The sequence below is a fragment of the Ursus arctos genome, unplaced genomic scaffold (genome assembly GCF_023065955.2).
Source record: "Ursus arctos isolate Adak ecotype North America unplaced genomic scaffold, UrsArc2.0 scaffold_3, whole genome shotgun sequence".
Taxonomy (NCBI): Eukaryota; Metazoa; Chordata; class Mammalia; order Carnivora; family Ursidae; genus Ursus; species Ursus arctos.
Genome location: NW_026622985.1, coordinates 16,116,592 through 16,140,227, shown reverse-complemented (window position 1 = coordinate 16,140,227; position 23,636 = coordinate 16,116,592). Strand labels below are relative to the sequence as shown.

Here is a 23,636-nt window from a genome sequence, read left to right as displayed (position 1 = left end):
ACATTCTTTTCAAACACGGGAAATTCACCAAGACAGACTGTATTTGGGGCCACTAAACAAACCTAAATACAGTTTTCAAAACTGTAATTTTACCAATTCTGTTCTCTTAATGGAATTAAATGTGAAATAAGTAACAAAAAATTAGAAAAATTACCAAATATTTGGAAATGGAAATTTTTTTAAAATAACCTAGATGTCAGCAAATATATACAAGGGAAATTAAAGACATACTAAAATGAGTGAGATACACAAATTTGTGAAACATAGGTAAAACTGTATTGAGCACATATTAGATAAAAAGAGATTAAGTCTATTAGAGATACTTTCACCAAAGTAGTAGATAGAAGGAAATACTAAAGGTAAGAGCAGAAATCAATAAAATAGAGATAAGAAGAACATTGTTCACTAAGAACAGTGAGACCAAATGCTGGTTATTTGAAAAGATAAGTAAAATTAATATACCTCTAGGCAAACTGAAAAAAAGAAGATACAAATATCCAGTATCAGTAATGAAAGGGAGATACAGTACCAATCCTACAGATAATAAAATATAATGAGAAACTGTTAAACACAAATGGATGCTAATAAATTTGCCAAATTAAATGATATAAATGAATTATTCAAAGTATACTTATCATCAAAACAGACATAAGAAAACAGAAAATCTGAATCCATCAACTATTAAATTATTTGAATTTATAATTAAAAGGTTTAAATAACATAAAACCTCCTGGGCTCAAGTATCTTCTCCTTTGAATTTACCAAACATTTAATGAAGGACTGGTCTCGATCTTACACAATTTTTTTTAAAAAGAGAAAACATTTTACAATTCACTTTACATAGCAACGCTGTCCTGATTCTAAAACCAGACAAAAACATTACAATGAAAGAAAATGGCAGATCATGAATATTCATATAGACAAAAGACTTTACCAAAATATTTGCAAATAAAATCATGCAATATCTTATTGGGTATCCTATCATGACCAAGTGGGTCATGACATTAATCTATTATCATGGTAAATAACTGCCAGGAGAGCTGAGGTTATAGGGCAACCAACCAACTCAAATTCTAAGGAAAAACAGGTGCCTTGAAGAACATACAGGACATGAGCACCCTTAGGAAAACAATACTGGATACCACTAAGAGTAATTCAGCTAAAACTGTTAATGAATTGCTAGAGGCTGAACGTGTGCTAGCAAGAGATACAGAACCTATGGAGGCCACAGACAAAAAAGGGAAGGCTTATGTATCCAAAAGTTCTTCAAAAACCTCACCGGTACGCGCACACACACAAGAAAAGATTAGGTGCAGAGTAAAAGGCCCGGGAAAGTGCCCCTCCTGGAGTGGGACTGGTGAGAGTAGCAGCCTTGAGAGCAAGGCATAAAGTCCAGCCTGGATCCTTTCCACCATCTCTAACACAAAGGGGAAAAAAGGCCTGAAACCAATTAAGGAAGTGCAACAAATCCTATCACTCTCTGGACACTGCTGAAAACCCATTAAAGCTAGGGGAAGGAAACAGCAAAAAAACCAAACCAAACCAAACCAAACCAAACCAAACCTATACCTCTGGCAGAGGAAAAAGAATTAGTCCTACAAGTGGAAGTAGGGAAAGGATGTTGAGAAATCCCCTTTCCCAAAACCCAGGACACAGTGGTTGCCCAGTCTATTATGACGGATATGTTGCTATATCCAAAACAATAATGGATCTGGGTAGAAATGGCAGCAATCTGGGAAGTACAGCCTTGAATAAGCCAAACTGATTGAGAGCCACAATTTGTTTCCATAGTTTACAGCCCCAAAGAGATGTTTTTGATCTGCTGATCTTCCAAATGGCACACCTGACGACTGGGCTACTGGCAACGGCCCAAGAAGCCCAAGAGTCCATAAGAACACCTACAATGTTCATCTAGGGGTGTACTGGTCAGAGCTATGAGAACAGAGTCAAGCGATGACATCCACTCTCAGTTTTCTGTAGCTGGCACTGGTTGAAATCTGCGGCAGCAAAATGGATACCATCAGCTTGTATCTGGGCTGAACCATAAGTGAACCAGGCCAAGGTGTTTACAGGAACTTCTGGCCCACTAAGCCAGGGTCTTTGCTTCAAGAAGTGAGAGATGCTATTTCAGGAGTAAGAAATACGGTTTCTCCCAAAAGGGGTCACTTCTGCCCCTTCATGCAACACCAAGATGACACTAAGGCCAGGCTGGCTCCATAGCTGAACAAACCAATTTCATTTGATCAATACAATTTCTTGGGTCCTTTTCTTGTTAACAGTCAAAATGGCAGTATCATGCCAGAGAGTTGCAAGGAGTCTATGAGTCAGGTGTATAGTTTTAACAAGACCTAGCAGTAGGCCTTTTCAAAAGAGGTGCACTTGGTAGCTGGGTCAGGCAGGTGGCACTGCTGTACTAAGAAATGGCCTGAGTACCTTAACAGCCCTGTGTCTTTAACTAAAGCTGTGATTTTCTTTTCTATCCTCTAGGGATAATCCATTGTTTGTGCTGGATCACTCAGGGAGGGGACATGCAGCATCCCACGAACGGGGAGAATCTCCTGTGAACTCATAAGCATTCACAGTGTAAGTATGTACAAGTAAAAATGGCAATACCAAATATATATTTGGCAGAGGAAGCCAGAACAACAGTATACTGAACAGGCCCCGAGACTCCACCCACACTCTAGCTTTTCTTAAATTTGACTGCTTTCCCCCCTGCAGGAACATAGACTAAGGAATTTAACACATACACAAAAGGCACTATAGCCATAGCTGCCAGGAGAAGACATTATTTTCTGACCAGGAGCATGAGGAGTACATGGTAGTGGGGGAGGCTAGCCTGCAGAGGAGGACTGAAGTGGTAGGAGGCTTTTCTTCTGCATGGCTCCTCACCCCAGGGTGCATGCCACTTCCTCCTGCATGCCTTCCAGCTCTTGCAATAGCCTGGGCGTCCTTAATTTGCCCTGTGCACACTGCTACAGCTCCACTGTGCAGCCCTCAGAGCCTTCAGTTTCCTTTGCCACCTCGCGTACTTTCCCCCGAAAGGACCAGGTAGGATGGTGCTTGGGCACCCTATCCAACAGAGCTGTAAAAGTTTGAATTTTCCCCCAGCCTCGAAGTTCCCTCCATACCAGGCTTCACCTTAAGCAGCTGAGATTAAAGGAAAGAGCTGAATCAGAGGGCACAAAGAGTAGCTCTGCACCAATAAACAAGACTTACATATATGTTCAAACTGCCTACTTGAATTCTACAAATGAAGTAATAATGTATTCAGTCTACCCATCCTCATTGCTACACCTTTTATTTTAGTTTCTGGGGACTCCTTGATGCAGCAGCTACAGCCATACTGCCCTTTGCCTAGGGCCCAGAGGCTGACTGCCTTACTGACGTGATAACAACACTCTTTCCTTCTCTAGCCTAGAGAGTGAGCATCAACCAAAGCATCATTCAGGCAGCTCTGTTCTACCTCTCACTGCTTAGCCTCTAAATATTCATTGACAGGTAAGTCAGCAGGGGATCTACCAGCTTCCCACTTCAACAAGAGCATTTGCTACTGGATCTCATATCCCCTAAACTGGCCCACAAGGGCACTTGTCTTTTTTCTTGCAGGAAGCCATGTTTCTGTCAACATCACGACCTTATTCCAAAACTGTCAAAAATCACGAAGGGTCTAGGATTTCACTCTACTTGCAAGCTATGAAGCTAATCTGTTCTTGTCATGGACGCTGGTAGAAGACATAAGATGCCTGGATCACTGGGAAAGGACCCTATTACCCATGACACAGCAAGCAGTAAGAGGATCACGACAGCGACAGTTCACTTTCCCATCTAAGTTCCCTTGGCAGAGGGGCCTAGGTGAATACTCTGTATACAGTGGATCTGCACTACAGCCAAACAACATTGAGCTTAGAAAATTTACCATTTTTATAACAAACAGAAGCAAATCTGCTCTTTGGGGAGTCACTACTGCATACTTCAAAAGTTGCTAGCTTCAAACACAACCCTGAGAACTGGACCAGATAAAGAACAGTCAGGTCTTTGCAATCTTGGTATACCCAGCAATACCCAGCATACCCCAGGACATTAAGGAATGCTCAGGGCTCCTGACAGAGTGCTTCTCCCAATATACTTCTATCAATTCTAATACCAGAAGTCCTAAGCAGAACAATAACGCAAGAAAGAAAAGTCACACATGGTTCAAGAATTAGTCGACGGTCTCTATTTACAGAAGATATTAATTACCTGTACAGAAAATACCATGGATTTCATTTTTAAAAGCCCCAAAATTAACATACGATTTCAGTAAAGTTGCAGGATACAACGCCTATAAAAACAACAACAACACCCTATTTCTATATACCAAAAGTTAAAAATTGGAATTTTGTTTCAAAAAATTAGGTGCTACTTCAATAGCACTACGGAAGTGAAATAATAAGATGCAAATCTAACAAAATATGTGCAGGATCTATAAACTAAATACTATAAAACACTGATAAAATAAATCAAAGATCTAAAAACAACAGACACCATGTCCATAAACTGAAAGGCTCAATATTGTTTAAGCAGTTGATTCTCCCCCAAACTGATCCTTAAGTCGTCTGTATTATCAATCAAAATTACAGAACTTTTTGTAGATAGCATATCTCTAAATGGGATATAGAAGTAGCAGTAACTAAAGATATATTGCTATGGTTTAATAACACAAAGTCACCAGTGAGCAGAGCCTTTAATTATTAGTAGTAAACTATGAAAATGCATCCATTTTCCCAAACAGGTGCCCAAAGTAGTACCATGGAAATTACTGAATCTAGCATGGAACTCTACCATTCTCTGGCTTTACACATAAAAAAGCATTATGCGTCCAGTCATTTTCAGTAACAGGCCACCAGTTCATGCATGACCATTCTACATCTCCCACCAGATCACAGGACTCATTAACAGCACAGACAAGAGGATTTGCCATAGCTTTGTTAAATATATTATCGAGTCCATCGACTGACTTGGTTTCAGGACACAGAAATGAATGTGATTCTGCATAATAAAATACAAAGAAGAATTATACAAAGAAAATGAAGCAACAGAAAAGCAAGAAGAGAAGCCAGTGAGGAAAAAAAGCCCAGACATGACTGTGTAATTCTTCGATATACATATAAGAGAAAACATCAACAAAAAGCATCCATAATATTTAAGAATGTAAAGAGGAATATAAGTCAATGAAAACAGAAACCCCAAAAATTGAGAGCAGGGGTATTAAGAACTTAGACAAGGCCCCCAAAACAACATGCCAACATTAGGACCACAAATAGAAATTAAAAAGTAGTAAGAGTCACAGGGTCCAAAATCTAGGTTTGGATGAGAAAATGTAAAGGAAAGCCATGTATTTATTTTTATAATATATGTGACGCTGGCAACTGACTTAAAAATACATAGTGTAAAAATTAAAAATGAAAAATTTTAAATGTCCAACTTAGGTGAAGTAGGGAGGTTGGGGAGTTTTGGAGAAAGTTGGGGGAAAGTGTGGAGTTTTTCTGTTAAAAGTATACAACTCTTATGCATGTACTTTATCTAATTATAATCAGTTTTCAATTATTCTCATACCAATAATGAATCACCAACATTGTTGACTCTCTACTACCTTGGCTACTCCCCACTTGATGAAGGTTTAAGCAGATGGTCCATTTCTATTTTTCTGGTAAAACATTTGTTGTGAAAGAAATTTAAAGTTGAGAAGCCAAATCAAATTTCTGAATTGCCTTTAAATTGACATTAATCCTTTCTTCATTGGGCTTTAGTATCAGAGAAAGCTGAGAGTTAGCTATGTTAAGTATTCATTGAAAAAGTACCCTTGAAGCAATACAATTTAAAAAGTGGATTTTTCAGCAATTAGAAACTACCTTTGCACACATATTTTGCAAACAGTTTCAAAGCACTTTTCAGTTGTGGCTAATTACAATGTTTCACAAAGTTGAATTTTTTTTACTTACAATCTCAGAATTATCAAAAAAGTAGCACCAGAATCAGACACAAGCTAGATAAGAATGACCTGATATGAACAGTGAAATGTAAATGTGAACAACAAATTACTCTCTCACATTCATGCCTGTTCAAACTTAAGGGAACAAATGTGTACAATTAAAAATCAAAGACTCCCATATCGAAAATGTTAGGAATTCAGATTCCTATGCAATCAAAATACTTGTAACAAAAAAACCCAGAACTCGGTGAAAGGATTTTAATGGAGATATTTAGGGGCTTAGATTCATATCTATTGTTTAGTTATCATATGAAAGGTAACACCATTTTTCTAGGTTATTAATTAGCTAATTAATAATTAATCTATAAAAATTTTATAACATAAAATCTGGTCTTAAGTCACCAGTTGTTCAAAATTAGTATCCTTTATAAATACAAAATATATTAAATGCACAACTGTAAGAGTTTGTTACTATGGAAATAAGAATGTTCGTAAATTCTGACATTTAATTTGACACTAATTTTTTCGTGAAAATAATATAATTTAATTCTGAATCCAGTGGTTTAGATATTTTCATCTTTGTTAAAAACAAAACAAGGAAGTTAGGATTATCCTGTAGCAAATCACTAAACCAACCTGTGGTTTTTAAAAGGAAAATATAATAAACGTTGTGTGCAATAAAATTAATTGTTGTTTGTGATATCTTGTGTATCCTTAATCACAAGTCACTTACTTGCACAGGGAATAAAGAGCAATGTCCAAATCTGAGCTTTTTTGCTGCCGTTATTTCTTACAGACATAGAATTTGTTTTTCAAAATAGTCTGAGTATAACTTGGAAACACTGTATTACAGAGAGCTAAAGAAAACACAGAAATAAACTTCAACAAAAAGAATCAAAGCTATATTGTGTCCCAAAGAACGCTTGACTTGCCAAAAGTCATATGACTAATAAGCCGTGACTGAACCCAGATCATCCAATTTTAAGTCCCAAGTATCTTCAGAATTTTCCAGAGAGGGGGCCAACTATGGGGAGATGGGGGGAGGGAGGTGGAGGTTACAGAGTTCCAACACTGGCTCTGCTACTAACTCACCTAGACTTTTTCAAGTCATTAAACTTCTTTGTGCCTTGGTTGCCTCTATTCCATAGGGATATTCTGAGGATAAACATAAGCATACTTGAACTCTTTGGCAGAAAAGCTCTCTGTGTATTTCACTACGTTAATGATTGCTTGCCCCCACCACAAGTTTCAATTGATGCTAATATCTTTTCTCCAATTTTAGTTCGAAGCTCTGGTTTTAGTCCGAAGCTTAAAATAACTGTGTGTGTGTGTGTGTGTGTGTGTGTGTGTGTGTGTGTGTGCTTGCACACTATCTTTCAACATGGTTGGCATTCTAACAACATCTTTTTCCACAACCTTCAAGATGCTTGAAAAGTAGCACAACAACATTTTAATTTTTAGCATTACCAAAACTGTGCATAAAATTTTAGGAAGTCACAACAAAATTTTCCACCACATTACTCTCAACTTCTATACAAATGCAATTGAAAACTCATATACTACTCAGCCAGCCCCCTGTGAAGCTTAAACACTACAAGATTATAAAAATGTATACTGTTTTAAAATTATAAAAGAGCAATTCCAGTTAAAAATTAAAAATTAAGCATACATTTTTAAAAATGAATATTCCTGAAACAATGGAAATAAGTGACAATCAATATTCTAATAATTCAGTCATTTGCAAGGTCTTCTATTTTGTCAACAAATACAGAATCCAGCCACTTTATATATTCAAATCTAAAAAAGCATTTTCCTCAATATTGAGAGTAGGTAAACAAAGTTAACAGAAATTTAATTTTGAAGTAATATTTTAAGTTAATTACTTCTACTTGTTTTTATTCTTTTGACAACCTATCATCTTAAAATAATTCAGCCTTATAACTTATGAAGACACATAAATACTAACTTCCTTTTTCCTTTACCAGTATGTTCACCCGATAACATTAGCATACAGTTACACATAATATTTAAGGCACAGCAATCCATTAAAAGTACCCAGATTAAAAATAGAAATAGCCAATTGAAATAAAATACTATGACAAATGATCAGTATATATCTACTAAATAAAAGGGTTACCAAAGGTGAAAACGGAGAAATAATCTGAAAGGAAAGCACATGATTAAATCTTTATACATTGAGACTATGCTAATAGTAATAGAATTTTAAAAAAACATTTTAGAGTAGAACCACCTTGGAACATCTCATTAATTCTGAATGAATGAATGAATGAATGAATGAATGAATGAAATGAATGAACACCTGAATGAATACTGCAGTCATAACAAGGTTTAACACCTTGAGATGCTCACAACAATTTGAAATACACAGAGAAGATGACTTGAATACAAACAAACTAGTTGAAATTCAATGTGGTTCACAGTAAAGATGCAGTGGCTTTCTATTTGTAGAACAAAGAATCTCACCCAAAAACATATATACGACTAAAACATTCTCGAGTGCAATGATCTAGGCTTCAAAAAGAATATACACTTTTTACCGTGTAATTCTTTCTTGCCCCCCTTCACCCCCCTGCATTTTTAAATGTTTGGCATAAGTGAACAACAAACCAGAATAGAATACACATTTTTAAAAGACTAATTTACTCATATTCTATTTAAGAGCAGCATACAACCACTTATAAATATAGCCTTTTAAAAAAGCATCCTTATATAAAACAGTGGGGGGGGGGATCCCTGCTATACATATGAAGCACGGTTTAAGCCCAATACAACTGACCAATCAAAATTAGTGAATGCACTGCATCTCTCTGCAGTGGAGAGAAGCGACAAGGTAGGCTGTCATTCTGCAAAAGCTGCCCAGAACAGGCTTTCCTCTGAAAGGCAGTGCCATTCCTTTTTAGAGAAACTGAATCTAAATGTTGTCTCTGGAGACAAGAAGCCTTCAGTATGTTCAATTACTTCATTACGTTTTTCAGATGCTTATTGACTGCACAGTAGGAAGAGTGAGAGACTGCAGCAGCCTCTAAGCAGCACCACACGTTCCATACATTAGCAGTACTGCTGAGACAATGGCACAGTACAGACACATATTTTCAGTAAGGTCTTTTCTGAAGAGATGTTTATGACCCTCTTCCCCCAGTCCTCTGCTAACAAGTGAACAAAATGAATCAATCAAAACTGGAAACGCTTCAACTACAGCAGGAATGTATCAAATCTTTAGCGGAGGTAAGATGTGTTCCCTTATTACAGTATAAGCTGCTTTTGAACTGGCATAGTGGGGTAAAATTACTTTGAAAAATTTCAACCTAAATTTTAACAGTTTATTTGCTTAATTCTATTTATTGCTAAACATGTATTTTTTAGCTAGATTTCTTTTAAGACATAACATTGTCAATGTAATTTTTTTAGGATGCGATGTTAAATACCAAAAATTTTCTTTGTTGATTCACTACGAAGACATCAGCTTTTAAGTCACTTCGGACCTACTAAATATTCTTAATGTCATCAGTATAGTTTTTCTCAAGTGCTCAAAAAATGCTTATATTTCTTAAAAGGAGCAGGTTTACTATTTAGCTATTATTTATTACTCAGTTTTAGGTTAAGTTCATTATTGGGCATGTTCATTGAAAATTATTTAATTTGTAGTTACATTTTTGCATTACCTTCTACATTTCAACCACATGAACAACTCATCAGTGGAAATTTATAGCATCTTATCGTGGAATCTGTTTTAACCAGTTAATAATACAAACCATGTGCTAATAATTAAGCAAGCTACAGGATTTTCCAGTAGAAAATAATGTTAAATTTATTGTAAAGACAAGAGAAAACGACAGTATGTTTAGTGTATGCTAATTGCTCATAATCTCTGAAAACATAGGTTAGCTTTTAAACTGAGAGCAGAAATTAGTTTTAAAACTGTAGGTTTTCCTTCATGGTTATATTTATAATGTTACCTCTGTTATTAAATAACATAATATGTGCAATCTCTGTTAGGAAAAGAAAATATTTAAAGACTCCCTTAAACGTATGCATAAATTGTGGCTCTACTAACACAGTTTGCCTACTTTGATAACGAGTTACTGTGTATGGTGTTAAAACCAACAAAACTAAAGTAACTTTGTGTTAATTGGAAATTATTAGGAACCCTATTTCTTAACCATTTTTTTTTCTTTTTCACAAGGGCCCACGGCAGCTAATTCAGTATTTACAACTGACAATATGAAGAATGCATCTGATCAAGCGTCTCTCTAGCTGCCTGAACCATAAACTGCAGGATATTCTTCTAACACATGAATTTAAGACATTAAGGAGTTAAAACCAGAAAATACAGGTCCACATTACTGCTGGGATATAACTCATGGACAGTAATCATCCTAAGAAGATGCTATATAAAGTAGACACAAAAAGAAAAACAATTTAACTGCAAAAGCCTGAAAACAAAATGGTGAGCATTTTTAAAGGGGAGTTTATACTTTAATATACCAGGATTGTGGAACTGTTTCTTGAAGAAACAATGAGGCACGGAATGCCAAAACGAGAATGCCATACATTAGCAGCAAGCTAAATAAAGCTTTATCAAGTATTTCTGCACTAAATATTCAGACATTCGTAGCAGTTGATATTACTAAAGGATTTTTTCATCTAAGTTTTATGACTATGTATCCTCTTCTAAAGAAAACAAATCAAATTAAATAGCAGATGGTTTTTATCAAAAGAACATGGACTGGATTTATAATATAAAGCAAGTTATGTGATCAAGAAATCATTTCAAACTAATGAGGACTGCTATAGAAACAGATTTATATTTGTAACAAAAGGATGTCCAAATACATTTTAGAAGCTAGAAACCGTATGTTTCCTTTTTTGTTTTCACATGTTCTGGAAAATAAAGAGACACTACCATATATTCCCTCAAAGGGAAATATAATTCTTATCATTTGAGGAAGTTTCTCTTGGTCTTGACTTTTTAAGGCAAAACAAACACAAATATTTTGTACTGGTCTTTAGAAATCCATCAGCCAACTAAATCTCACAATTCATGCAGTTTGAAGTATTGGAGAGAAAATGAAAGAATTTCTACAAGACATGAAATAAAACACAGCTACTTCACTGTTGTCAGGTAAAAATTCATGTCAAAATCTGTCAATGACATCATGTATCAATTTGTGAAAAACTGCTATAGTGAGCCAAAAGGCCCATAAGGCAACAGCAAACAGGTAGGTCAGAAGATGCATGCACCCCACGACACTGTTTAACATTTACAAAAGAAAACAATCTTGCTCTAGAGGAGATGCATTTTAGTTACCCTCTAACTTGACATTTCTGCTTTATCTAATTACAAATCTAACTGATGTGACAAAGACCCGATGCTTAATCTGTCAGTTCCGAAAATTTGGCACACTTAAAATTTTCCATTTTTATAGGATTTCACTGTTAGCTAAGACTTTCACTTGAGAATATGCCTCTAGTAATACTTTATACCAAGCTCAAAAGGAATTAATAACGTTACCATCTGTGTTTCTGAAATATCGCTCCTAAAATAATATGCATAAATAAAATTGTATTCTAAAAGCTGTCAAAGGTTACATCAAGGGAAAGGTTAACATGAATTTTGGAAATTATTATAACCTTTATAATTTATGTTTGATTACGATTTTGCAGTCAAAATGCTGTGAAATGTGAAATATAGTTGGTTGTATGATTTTATATTTTAACTGAATATACTCATTACTGACCTATTAGCCCAGAAAATCAGACATTATTTTTATAAATTATTCTAACCCTCTATACATTAAAATATAGATTTATATGAATTGGCAAAGGGCTTGTTTTTTTAATTTTCCTCAAAATTATACACTGGGTGAATTATACAAAAGGTTTCACATGCAATGTGTAACTTTAAAAGATTCCTCAGAAAATGGGCTTCAGATATTCCTTTTCCAAAATATCATATTTTACTTTAAAAATCCTGTTTAAACAAATAAAATCAACTTATATAGTCTTTTAAACTTCTCCAAAAATGGTTATTTCTTAACATGATATTAAACTTCAATTTCCTTCTTCCACAATAAATGAGAGGGTGTGGTCACAAAATAAATCATTCATTGGAGTGATTAGTACTCTTTTACCAAGTTTTGTGGTGTTATACTTTAACATAATGTCCTTTTTCATCCAATTTGTATAACATAAGTTGGTCCATTATAAAGTTCGGTGAGCATTTTCACTACAAAATATGTAATATTTATCATTTGCCTACTTTCTATGGGAAATAGCTCCAAATATCCCGCACACTGTAGCCTCCTGAATAAGAATTTCAACCAAGAACACGGACAAAATGGTTTTGAACAACTAGTGCTCTGTGTCATTTATCATTTTAAATGAACACTTGTCCTGTTCATTTGAAATCTCATGAGAATAATTACACCCACACTAATTATGCTGGGACATATTAAAATAGCATTTATTACCCACCTACTCACAACACTTTAAAATGAAATCTTAAAACACCAGGCTAAAATTAGTTTTGCACGCTGGGTAGTTTTATTGTACAAAAATATATTGTATCTCAATAAGCCTGAAAAACCCAAATGAGGAAAATCTTTTTGGGATTTTAAGTAATTTTGAACTATATAGGAGTATTTCCCATACAGTAACCTTCAAAGGGAGAATCCAATTTCCTGTTACATCAAAACAATGCAACCTTGATGTCTCCTAATTCTACCTTTGCCATTAATAGTTTAAAAACTTAAAAATTAAGCCAAGTACACAATAAATTTTTTTTACAAGGAACACATGTTTTATGCGTCATTTAAATTGCCAAATATCAAAGAGTTTATTCTATTTCACTTTCTAGGGAAAACACCAACTGCTCCAAAAGAATGTGTTTTTCTCCCATTCTGGAAATCAACATGCAGTCTGAATCTAACATTACAGTGCGAGATGACATTGATGACATCAACACCAATATGTACCAACCACTATCATATCCATTAAGCTTTCAAGTGTCTCTCACCGGATTTCTTATGTTAGAAATTGTTTTGGGACTTGGCAGCAACCTCACCGTATTGGTACTTTACTGCATGAAATCCAACTTAATCAACTCTGTCAGTAACATTATTACAATGAATCTTCATGTCCTTGATGTAATAATTTGTGTGGGATGTATTCCTCTAACTATAGTTATCCTTCTGCTTTCACTGGAGAGTAACACGGCTCTCATCTGCTGTTTCCATGAGGCCTGTGTATCTTTTGCAAGTGTCTCAACAGCAATCAACGTTTTTGCTATCACTTTGGACAGATATGACATCTCTGTAAAACCTGCAAACCGAATTCTGACAATGGGCAGAGCTGTAATGCTAATGATATCCATTTGGATTTTTTCATTTTTCTCTTTCCTGATTCCTTTTATTGAGGTAAATTTTTTCAGTCTTCGAAGTGGAAATACGTGGGAAAACAAGACACTTTTGTGTGTCAGTACAAATGAATACTACACTGAACTGGGAATGTATTATCACCTGCTAGTACAGATCCCAATATTCTTTTTCACTGTCATAGTAATGTTAATCACATACACCAAAATCCTTCAGGCTCTTAATATTCGAATCGGCACAAGATTTTCAACAGGGCAGAAGAAGAAAGCAAGAAAGAAAAAGACAATTTCTCTAACCACGCAGCATGAGACTACAGACATGTCACAAAGCAGTGGTGGGAGAAATGTTGTCTTTGGTGTAAGAACTTCAGTCTCTGTAATAATTGCCCTTCGGCGAGCTGTGAAACGACACCGTGAACGAAGAGAAAGGCAAAAAAGAGTCTTCAGGATGTCTTTATTGATTATTTCTACGTTTCTTCTCTGCTGGACACCAATTTCTGTTTTAAATACCACCATTTTATGTTTAGGCCCAAGTGACCTTTTAGTAAAATTAAGGTTGTGTTTTCTAGTCATGGCTTATGGAACAACTATATTTCACCCTTTATTATATGCATTTACTAGACAAAAATTTCAAAAGGTCTTGAAAAGTAAAATGAAAAAGCGAGTTGTTTCCATAGTGGAAGCTGATCCTCTGCCTAATAATGCTGTAATACACAATTCTTGGATAGATCCTAAAAGAAACAAAAAAATTACCTTTGAAGATAGTGAAATAAGAGAAAAATGTTTAGTACCTCAGGTTGTCACAGACTAGGGAAACATCTAAGTTTCATTAAGCCCACATTTAAATTGTAAAAAAATTAAATTACTGCCAAATGTAAGAAAAAACATTTTAAGTATTGGTTATGTTGTAAATTTTCAATGTAAATGTCAAGATTAGATTAGGTCATATATATTCAATTTCTTCATTACAATGTATTTGTTGCATGGCAGTTTGTTAAAGTAATATCGTGTATATTTTGTCAATATTATGTCCATCAGAAGATATCCATGTAAGTCATATTTTCTAAATAATAAATACATAGCCTTAAAACAGTGTATAACTTTAAAATGTAACTGGACACAGGCATCCTTCTCTTTTTTTGAGGTGTACTTGTTTCTAAGCCACAAACTATAGATATATTTATATAAATGACAAGTGGAATAGCACTTTAATATAAGAACAAAAATTATGGTCTCCAAACAATCAAAATAATTCAGGATTTTCTATGTCACCACATTATGTTTTCTGGTATAGTCTACTTGCTATAATATTTGATGCATCAGAAATAATGAACTATGTGTGAAACTTTTCCTTTTTTTTTTTTTGAATGCAGAAAACTGAAGGATTTATCAGGATTTTAAAATTTAAGAACCAAGAAAGAACCCTGTATATACACTAAGATAGGGAAACTTTGAAATTCAAGTTTATTATGAAAAAGAGATTGATTTTCTAAGATTAAAGGCATTAGCCCTATAAATATACAAATAAACTGACAATAAAGGGAAGGAAGAAAACTAAAGCACCAGCCTCTTTCTTCCTTCCTCACTTTGCTGGAGTCTAAGCCAAATGCTCTGGATTAATATAGTATACTGGTAAAAACCAGTGCATTAAAATGAACTAACTTCCTAACTTTACTCAAGTCAGCCTTTTTGTATAACAGAAGTCAGCTATTAAAATCTGAATAAAAGAAAGAAAAAAAGACTTTCTATCATTGTAGAGAAGCTTCACAAAGGCAATGATTTCTAATTTTAGATACGTAGCAACTTCAGAGTAATACAATTTACACAAGGTTCCTATATTATCATAGCCTCCAAATGTTTCAAAATACAATAGTTCCATTTCCACTCTTAAAATCATCTAAGTGGCAATAAATCTTGTTAATTTGTTTTATTCTACACCACTTAATCTAACTTTAATCTTTGTGTCTCCCATCTTCAATTCACATTGGAAAACTATAAAATCACTAATCCTAACTATAGATAACAGGTTTGGGATTCTCATATCAAACAAATATTTTCCAACTGTTATAATCCAATAATCTATCAATGAGTGCTAATTATCACTGTATCAGAAAAAATAGCAATAAGTTACTTAAAATAGGCAAATGCAGTTCTTGCTACCTTATAACTGATTAACTGGACAACTTTTTATTCTATTTTTTTTTAACACTGTATCCATTAAATCAAATAGCAACTTATCTTTAAATAAAATTTTATGTCAATGAATTCAATAATATATCACTTTTATTTAAATAAGTGAGGTTGAGATTAACCCAGTCTAATTTACTGAATACATTAATCCTTGAGGGAAATAAGTACCATGCAATAGCTTGAATTCACTGAGGTTGCATGGGAAATTTAGTAGTGATTTATTTCTGATAATGTTAACATGTCAAATCTTGGCAAAGGAACAGTATTCTGTCTTGTTTTCTACTTTTATGGAATTAAAGAAATGCTTCAATTTGACAAAATGCAGCATAAGAAAGTAAGAAATTTTTCGGAACCCTGTAGAGAAATTAAGACTTCATAGGTAAGGGTATTAAAATTTTTTTATTCAATAAACATATCTGGCACAGAATATCTCCTAATATATCCATTAAAATTTTTTAAACTAATTTTATACTTAAACTTCCAAGCATAAATTATAACTGTATTTAGTTTTATAATCTTCATAAAAATTAGATTATTTTTAGAATTTTCATATTAAGAGAAACCCTCTGTGTCTTAAATATTTTTAATCTTCAAGTCTATAAGCATGCCAAAGAACTCGGTTAAGAAACATTTTTAAATATATTTGCCTAAACTGCTTTCATGCCCTCTTGTTCTCTGTAATAAGAAATCTAACAAAATAATAAATGGCAAATATTATAATGTTGCCTTCTAAACTGTTATTATTTCTACACTTGACACTGGAACAGACAATTAACAACCATTTTTGCCCTCCAGTAATGAACTTTCAGGTATGCAAAAGTACACCTACTGATTTACAACAAAGAAAATTCATACCTACCGAACAACTTCTAATAGCTTTTTAATGTTAACTAGTATGTAATATGTAAACCAAAATAATATTTATGTTAAAGGTTCAGCTTTTGAAAACAAGTCACAAATATGCTTAGAATTACTGACCTCAGCTTAAATGAGAGAATGAGAAGCTTAAACTTTTTAAGAGTTTGTTCTATAAAAAAGGTGAAGTATTTTTATTTTCCTAATGATGGTCTTCACCAAAATGTGTATGTCTTTCACTGTGTTTCTAATAATTTTATGGGAAAAAATATTAATGCCAATTTTTCATGTTAGAAGGAAAACTGTAAATGCAAAAGCAATAGAGGTAACAGTAAACTCAATATGGGATCCTTCTTAAAATGATATTTTTTCCACCCATATGCCACAAATCACAGACACAGGTATCGATTTATATACAGTTATCCAGGTTAGTTCTTCAAAACCATAGAAGAACTATTATTTTAAAAACTAACCAAACATGAGCTCAATTAAGAAATGGAACTCTCTTGCTTGCTAATTCCAGAAGGTCATTAGTCTACCAATTAGTCCCAACAGATGTTCAAACCTATTATGAAAATTTAAGAATTTACAATTACACTTTAAAAAAAATGCCATCCATAATATATCTGTACTTCTCACCATGGTAAGTCAATCTTTAGGCACATGGTCTATTTGTCTATTTTTAATCCCCCAAATAAAATGATAGCAAAATCTAAGTTCTCTGGGCAGTAAAAATCAAACTCCTCATTTAGCTGAGGTTAGACTGAAAGGTGAAAACCTAAAAGATAAGAAAACAGGTCAGGCTTTAGTCAACATAGTAATTTGAAGACTACTTTCCAAAGTCAATAACACTTTTAGTTTCATTACATCTTGATTGTACATTTATGTAAGCTTTGTAATTCAATTAATATTTGAATCCTTACAGTGCAGAAGGCACTATGGCAGATACGTATATTCATATGGAATAAAGTCATTACCCTGGAAGCTTAACCTAAAATCAAGGTACTTAAAAGTCTGGCAATACCTATAAAAAGGCAGAATGCGGTAGATACTATTAAAAAAAAAAGAAAGCAACATTCTTAATAAACTTAAGAAAAAAGGAATTATGTTGGATTTAAGAACAATATAAATAAAAAGCATTGTTGAGGAAAGCTATTGAAGCAGATCTGGAAACAGTGAATTGTTCTCTTTAGAAGAAAAGTAATACAATAGAGAGTTGATCTGTTAAGTTAAACTGGGGCCAAAGACAGAAAGAAGGCTTTAAATACCAGCAGAGATATCTGAGCAGGGGAATAAGACAACCATAAATGGGTTACAACAAATCAATCAATCAATCAGCAATATGTAGAAAGGGTTGATTGGGTAAGACACAAAACAGGAAGCTGAGAAACCAAATTGTTGGTTGGGTAAGACACACAAGACGGGAAGCCACAGGGATCACCCTGACAGGTAATGAAAGGACTGGCAAAAAGTGCTGGCAGGAGCTGTGCAAAGGAGCGTACGTGTGTGACAGGCAACGTGAAGGCAGAATCAATAAGGTACATCAACTGACTAAAAGGACAACTGGTATAAGAACTTGAAGAATTAAAAATGATGGCCAAAAAAAAGACCGTAAAAAACTAGATTATCCTCAATGATCTTAGAACTTTTAAATTGTTTTACATAATGTACATGAGGACAAAAACAAAGAATTTCTGGCAAGGCAAAAAATTCAATTAAGTGAAATAAGTGACATTATTCAAGAATGTTCTAGTTACTACAAACTATTCAAAATGAAAAATTCAAATTGATGTTCTAAAATATCTATATTTTGCATATTGGTTTATTCAGTTTTTCCACTAAACACATATTTTCTTCTTCAGTAATTTTTTAATTACAAAAAGCTATAAACAATGGATACAAATATCATCCTTTGCTCCTAATAATCATGAATATCTATCCAATTCATCATATATGTCTCTGTTAATGAGTGCATAAAAATAATTTTTAAAAATTAAAAAACATATAGCAATATTTCTAAAAAATGACTGATAAAATATCAAATACTTAAACCTTTTTCTATTATAATTAAATAATTTGAAGCTACATTTCAAGACCATCTTGAAAAAGGTAAGGAAGGTAACGTCAAATTGTGAGACAGGTTATTTTTCTAAATGGAGAGAGGAAGCAAGGAAAAAGACATAAAATAATGTATTTTATTCTTCCTTTTAACTAAGATGAGAAAGAAAAAAAAACTAAAGAAAACTTTTGGAGCTTATTTTCTTTACATCTCAGAAAAGTACACTTGTATAGTACTGCTTGCGAGGGTAAGCAATCTCCCTATGGGACAGCAGTAAATTCAAGAAAGCTAACCATGGGGGCGCCTGGGTGGCACAGAGGTTAAGCCTCTGCCTTCGGCTCAGGGCGTGATCCCGGCGTTATGGGATCGAGCCCCACATCAGGCTCCTCCGCTATGAGCCTGCTTCTTCCTCTCCCACTCCCCCTGCTTGTGTTCCCTCTCTCGCTGGCTGTTTAAATAAATAAAATCTAAAAAAAAAAAAAAAAAAAAAAGAAAGCTAACCATGAGATGACTAATCATAAATGTTAGGGGGAAAGGGAGCTCAGGCCATATTATAAAAGAGAAAAAAAAAGATAATTGAACCTAGACAAGGCAGGAAGAAGATCTAAAATACTCAGAGATGCTCAGCTGTTAGAGAAATAAAATGTGAATACAGAATTGTGGGTTAGAGTTCACAGAAGAAAACTAACTTGAAAACTGACTTTTTCTAAAAAGCATTCAAAAAGATGAAAGCAATTTTTTTTTTTTTTTTTTAAGAAACCCTTGGTAGGCGCGCCTGGGTGGCTCATTCGTTAAGTGTCTGCCTTCAGCTCAGGGCGTGATCCCGGCGTTCTGGGATCGAGCCCCACATCAGGCTCCTCCGCTGGGAGTCTGCTTCTTCCTCTCCCACTCCCCCTGCTTGTGTTCCCTCTCTCACTGGCTTTCTCTCTCTCTGTCAAATAAATAAATAAAATCTTAAAAAAAAAAAAAAAAAGAAAGAAAGAAAGAAACCCCTGTTAACAGACTGGGCAGATTAGTAATATATTGCACGATACAAAGTAGAATACAAATTAGGATGTTTTAACGACTCACAAACGTTTGGAACAGAGGGGTACTGAGATGGAGAAGTAAATGGAAAACTGGGCTTAATATGAAAACTTTCACCTTTTAAAGAATATTCAATTTTTGCAGGAGAGAAAGGCCTGAGCAAACTTAAACACAATATTTCTTCCCTTGCTCATGATAGTGTGTGAAAATAATCCTAAGTATCTCTACCCTCTATTCACACATTTTTTTTTAACAGACCTCTATAAGCTATACCCATGGCTTTCAAGCATGACAGCTTTGTACTTCCACCAGCAAGTGGTAAAAAGTGCTGTCATTCCTGTCACTGCCACCAATATCAACTCCCAACACTATCAAACCCTGAAGCATCAAGTAAGATAAAGGAGGAGAGCTGAGTCTGTCTGGGATTGAGGTCATTTTCCTCACCCTGCTTCCATGAAAGCAGTATGTCATATATTTCTGAGAGGCATTAAGCAAGGCAGACTACCAAAGCACATCCACCAATTTTTCAAGGCGGAAAGTAAAAGGACCAAGAGAATCTTATTAATCTTATTATTAAGGTCATAGATAACTGCTTTCTACTCAGACAGCTATGGACATACAATACTAATAGATGCAAAATGAAAATTTTTTAAGTTTACATAAATTTTTTAAAATGTTAATGCCAACAAATGAGAGTTCTGACCACATTAGACAGACTAGAAGAGTGAAAAATACACAGGAGATCGACACATATATTAATATTACACACAATCCCACCTGTCATATACTGTATACTGTATAAACTGTATATTGGTTATCTACTCAAAGGTATGTATTTCACTCTAATATTGCTAATGTCTTAAAACAGGCTGAAATGTAACAAATCAAATTTACATAGTCTACACTTTAACAGTTTTTTCCCCAATTGTTAAAAAACTGTAGTCTTTCTTCTGCTATTAAATTTTTCCAACTATCAGTTTACAAGCAACAAAATGCTAGCAAACTATACCTAACTTTATAAAACTGTCTTTAATCCACACAATACAATAATAGTCTGTAATACTACTGTAACCTTTGATAACACTTCTCCAAAAAGTTCCTGATACATACCAACTGATGAGTAAATATTAGTGAAATTGAAATGAACAATTTTTAAACTTCTTACCCCATGTATCTTGTTTAGGAGAGTATTTTTCAAGATGTAACTCAACTATATCAGAAACTTCTATGGTGCTTGTTCGAAATTCCAATTTCTGCCCCTCCCCCCTTAGACTTAATGAATCAGAATATCTGTGGTTGCAGTTCTAATAAGTTTTAATAAGTACTCTTGGATGATCTGTGTGCTAGAGCTTAAGAACCACCACTCTCTATACTAGAAGAAAGACGATGTACCAAAGTGACAGACAGTCAAGAAGCCAAAAATGCAAAGATACAGAAGCAGCTCTGAACTCTGTTCAGGCCATAATGCCTTCCTGAAGAAAAAATGTTTGAGCTTACTTCATTTTAACTAATAAAATTTTAGTTGAATTATATATACTATAATCCAGCAGGACATCTGCTTCCTAAGAACTAAAATTTTATTTATTTATTCATTGATTCATTCACTCATTCATCCAAGAAATATTTATTGAGCATTTACTGTGTGCCAGGTGTAGGAATAAGAACCAATGAAGTGTGGCTTTCACTGAACTTACAGATGACGGTAAGTGCTAAGAGAAAGTAAAGCACAGTAAGGGAGAGAGTGATGAGGGTTTATTTGTGCAGTATTGTCAAGAAAGTGCACTGCTGATGCTCAATAAATGCTGTTGCTTACGTGAATGAGCACAGCTATACACAGTCCTACATTTATTAGGTTAAATGGTCCTTGAAGAATTGATGACCTATACTCAACTGGTGCCCTCTTCCCCAGGCATTTCCCTTTTAATGTATTTAGTTGTTAATCACCCCTACACTAATCTTCATGTTAGGAGGAAATTAATTATGGAAATATGAATATTAATGATTTAGAAAAAGGTCTAGCACAGTAGTTGGCAAATAGTAGGTATACTGCAAGGCTTGTTGACCTATAGCATTGAAAATCTGAAATAGGACTGAATTTTGATTCTCCCTCTAGAATTCCACACACTCTCAATCCGCAATGTTCAGTTTTCTCTGTGACACATCTTTGAATAATAATCATAACTGACCTTATTAAATGCTTACTGTGATAATAAATGAGTAACTGTGTTAATTCTTTGGATTATCATCTTACAAATCCTCACGCCAACACCGTGAGGGAAGTCTTGCTGATATTTTTCCTCTAAATGAGAAAACATGCTCAGAGAAGTTAGGTGACCTGCTCTGCTTTACACAGCTTGCAGGAGCTAAAATAATTTAGGGTTGGAACCAAGGCTATCTTCCTAAAGTTTTATTTCCCTAAAATAAGTTATCTAGGCAAAATTTTCCTTTAAAAATCTACGCTCAGAAGATTAAATGGTACCAAACATGAAACACGACACTATAAAGAGCTATTTACTTTTACTTCATTCAAACAAATTACTCAGTTAATTGTAAAACTGCATAACTACCATTTGTTGTAATGTTACTTTATTCTGTCCAAAAGGTAAGTACCATACGGGCATATTTTTGCTCATTTCAAAACAAAACTTCTATTAAAACATAATACCATACATAAGGGATAGGAATTACTTTTAAAGTAATTGCAGTGAAAATTACTAAAAACTATATTTTGTGCATCTTTTAAACAGATGTCACTCAAGTTAGGTAGATGGGTCCAGTCAAATATTTTCCTTTGTTATTATAATTCCCTTTGTGCCAACAACACAATTTGGGGAATATTCAGCTCTTCTTTGATAATTTACAACAACTTTAATTTCCTATTCTGTTTTATAACAGTTAAGTGACACTGATAATACTTCAAATGGTATTGCAGATACACCACCCTGGAAACATTTTTTATTAACCTTTTTACTAAGAACTCTTTCCAACAATATATTATCTTCTGTTATCACTCTTTTTAGCATTTCCATTGAATCACAGAACCAATCCATAACAAGTTATCGATGAAAATGGACTGCTACTGAATACGATTTAAATATACAAAAACAACAGTACAGGTAATTGGATATAGCCACCTTACAGAAAAACATTTCCAAATAATATATTCCAGATAAACAATGACTTTGGTTTAGGGTTTCCTGGAGTCTCATAAAGTCCAATGAAACTGTGCAAAATTCATGGGTTTGTGAATATGTGCTTTTTCCCTGGAGGGAACAGCGGCAAATTCATTAAGATCCTCAAGAGTGTGTGTAGCCCAAAACGAAAACAAAAACCACTAAGAAAGTAGGAAAGCAAAATTGGTAAATGCTACACATTAATTATATTCTGCCTTATTTTAAGGAGAATGTAAGACGGCTTTTAAAAGCATATAATTTTAGGGGCACCTGGGTGGAACAGCGGTTAAGCATCTGCCTTTGGCTCAGGGCGTGATCCCGGCGTTATGGGGTCGAGCCCCACATCAGGCTCCTCTGCTAAGAGCCTGCTTCTTCCTCTCCCACTCCCCCTGCTTGTGTTCCCTCTCTCACTGGCTGTCTCTATCTCTGTCAAATAAATAAATAAAATCTTTAAAAAAAATAAATAAAAGCATATAATTTTAGATACAATTAAATGAAAAAATAAAATCAGAGCAATAAGGATTAAAAGAATAAAAAAATTAACTCTGGTATGAAATGTAAAAAACAAAATGTTTATCATTAATCCCTGCATTCTTGTAAGAAATGAGTCAAAAACTGTCCGTATATTTTCTATAAGATCATATAAAGAGAGTAAAGGGATTACATGACTCTTCGCATCAATAAAATAAAGATCTTCTCATTGTTCAGTAGAAGAACTAAGTGTTCATAATATTGAGACCAGATTGCAATGCCTTTCATGGATCTTCTCAGAAAGTACATTATGTGTAAACAATGTTTTTACAACAACTTTATTTTTATTTATTTTTTTAAGATTTTATTTATTCATTTGACAGAGAGAGAGACAGCCAGTGAGAGAGGGAACACAAGCAGGAGGAGTGGGAGAGAAAGAAGCAGGCTCCCAGCAGAAGAGCCTGATGTGGGGCTCGATCCCAGAACTCCAGGATC

The 23,636-nt window shown here is 34.3% G+C and overlaps 2 protein-coding genes across 3 annotated transcripts in view; one reads left to right on the top strand and one right to left on the bottom strand.

Moving 5' to 3' along the window:
* COG5 (component of oligomeric golgi complex 5) overlaps window positions 1–23,636 on the bottom strand; it is a 276,905-nt gene that overhangs the window by 192,624 nt on the left and 60,645 nt on the right. The gene's annotated exons all lie outside the window — the stretch shown is intronic.
* Window positions 8,815–23,089, top strand: GPR22 (G protein-coupled receptor 22). Of its 2 annotated transcripts, none has more exons than XM_057304066.1 (3): window positions 8,815–9,220; window positions 10,179–10,442; window positions 12,852–23,089. In XM_057304066.1, exon 3 carries the CDS (start codon window positions 12,877–12,879, stop codon window positions 14,176–14,178), a length of 1,302 nt encoding a protein of 433 aa, XP_057160049.1. In that variant the 5' UTR covers window positions 8,815–9,220; window positions 10,179–10,442; window positions 12,852–12,876; the 3' UTR covers window positions 14,179–23,089. The 2 variants fall into 2 exon arrangements, with proteins under 2 accessions (XP_057160049.1, XP_057160048.1); XM_057304065.1 differs by having other exon boundaries at window positions 10,179–11,117.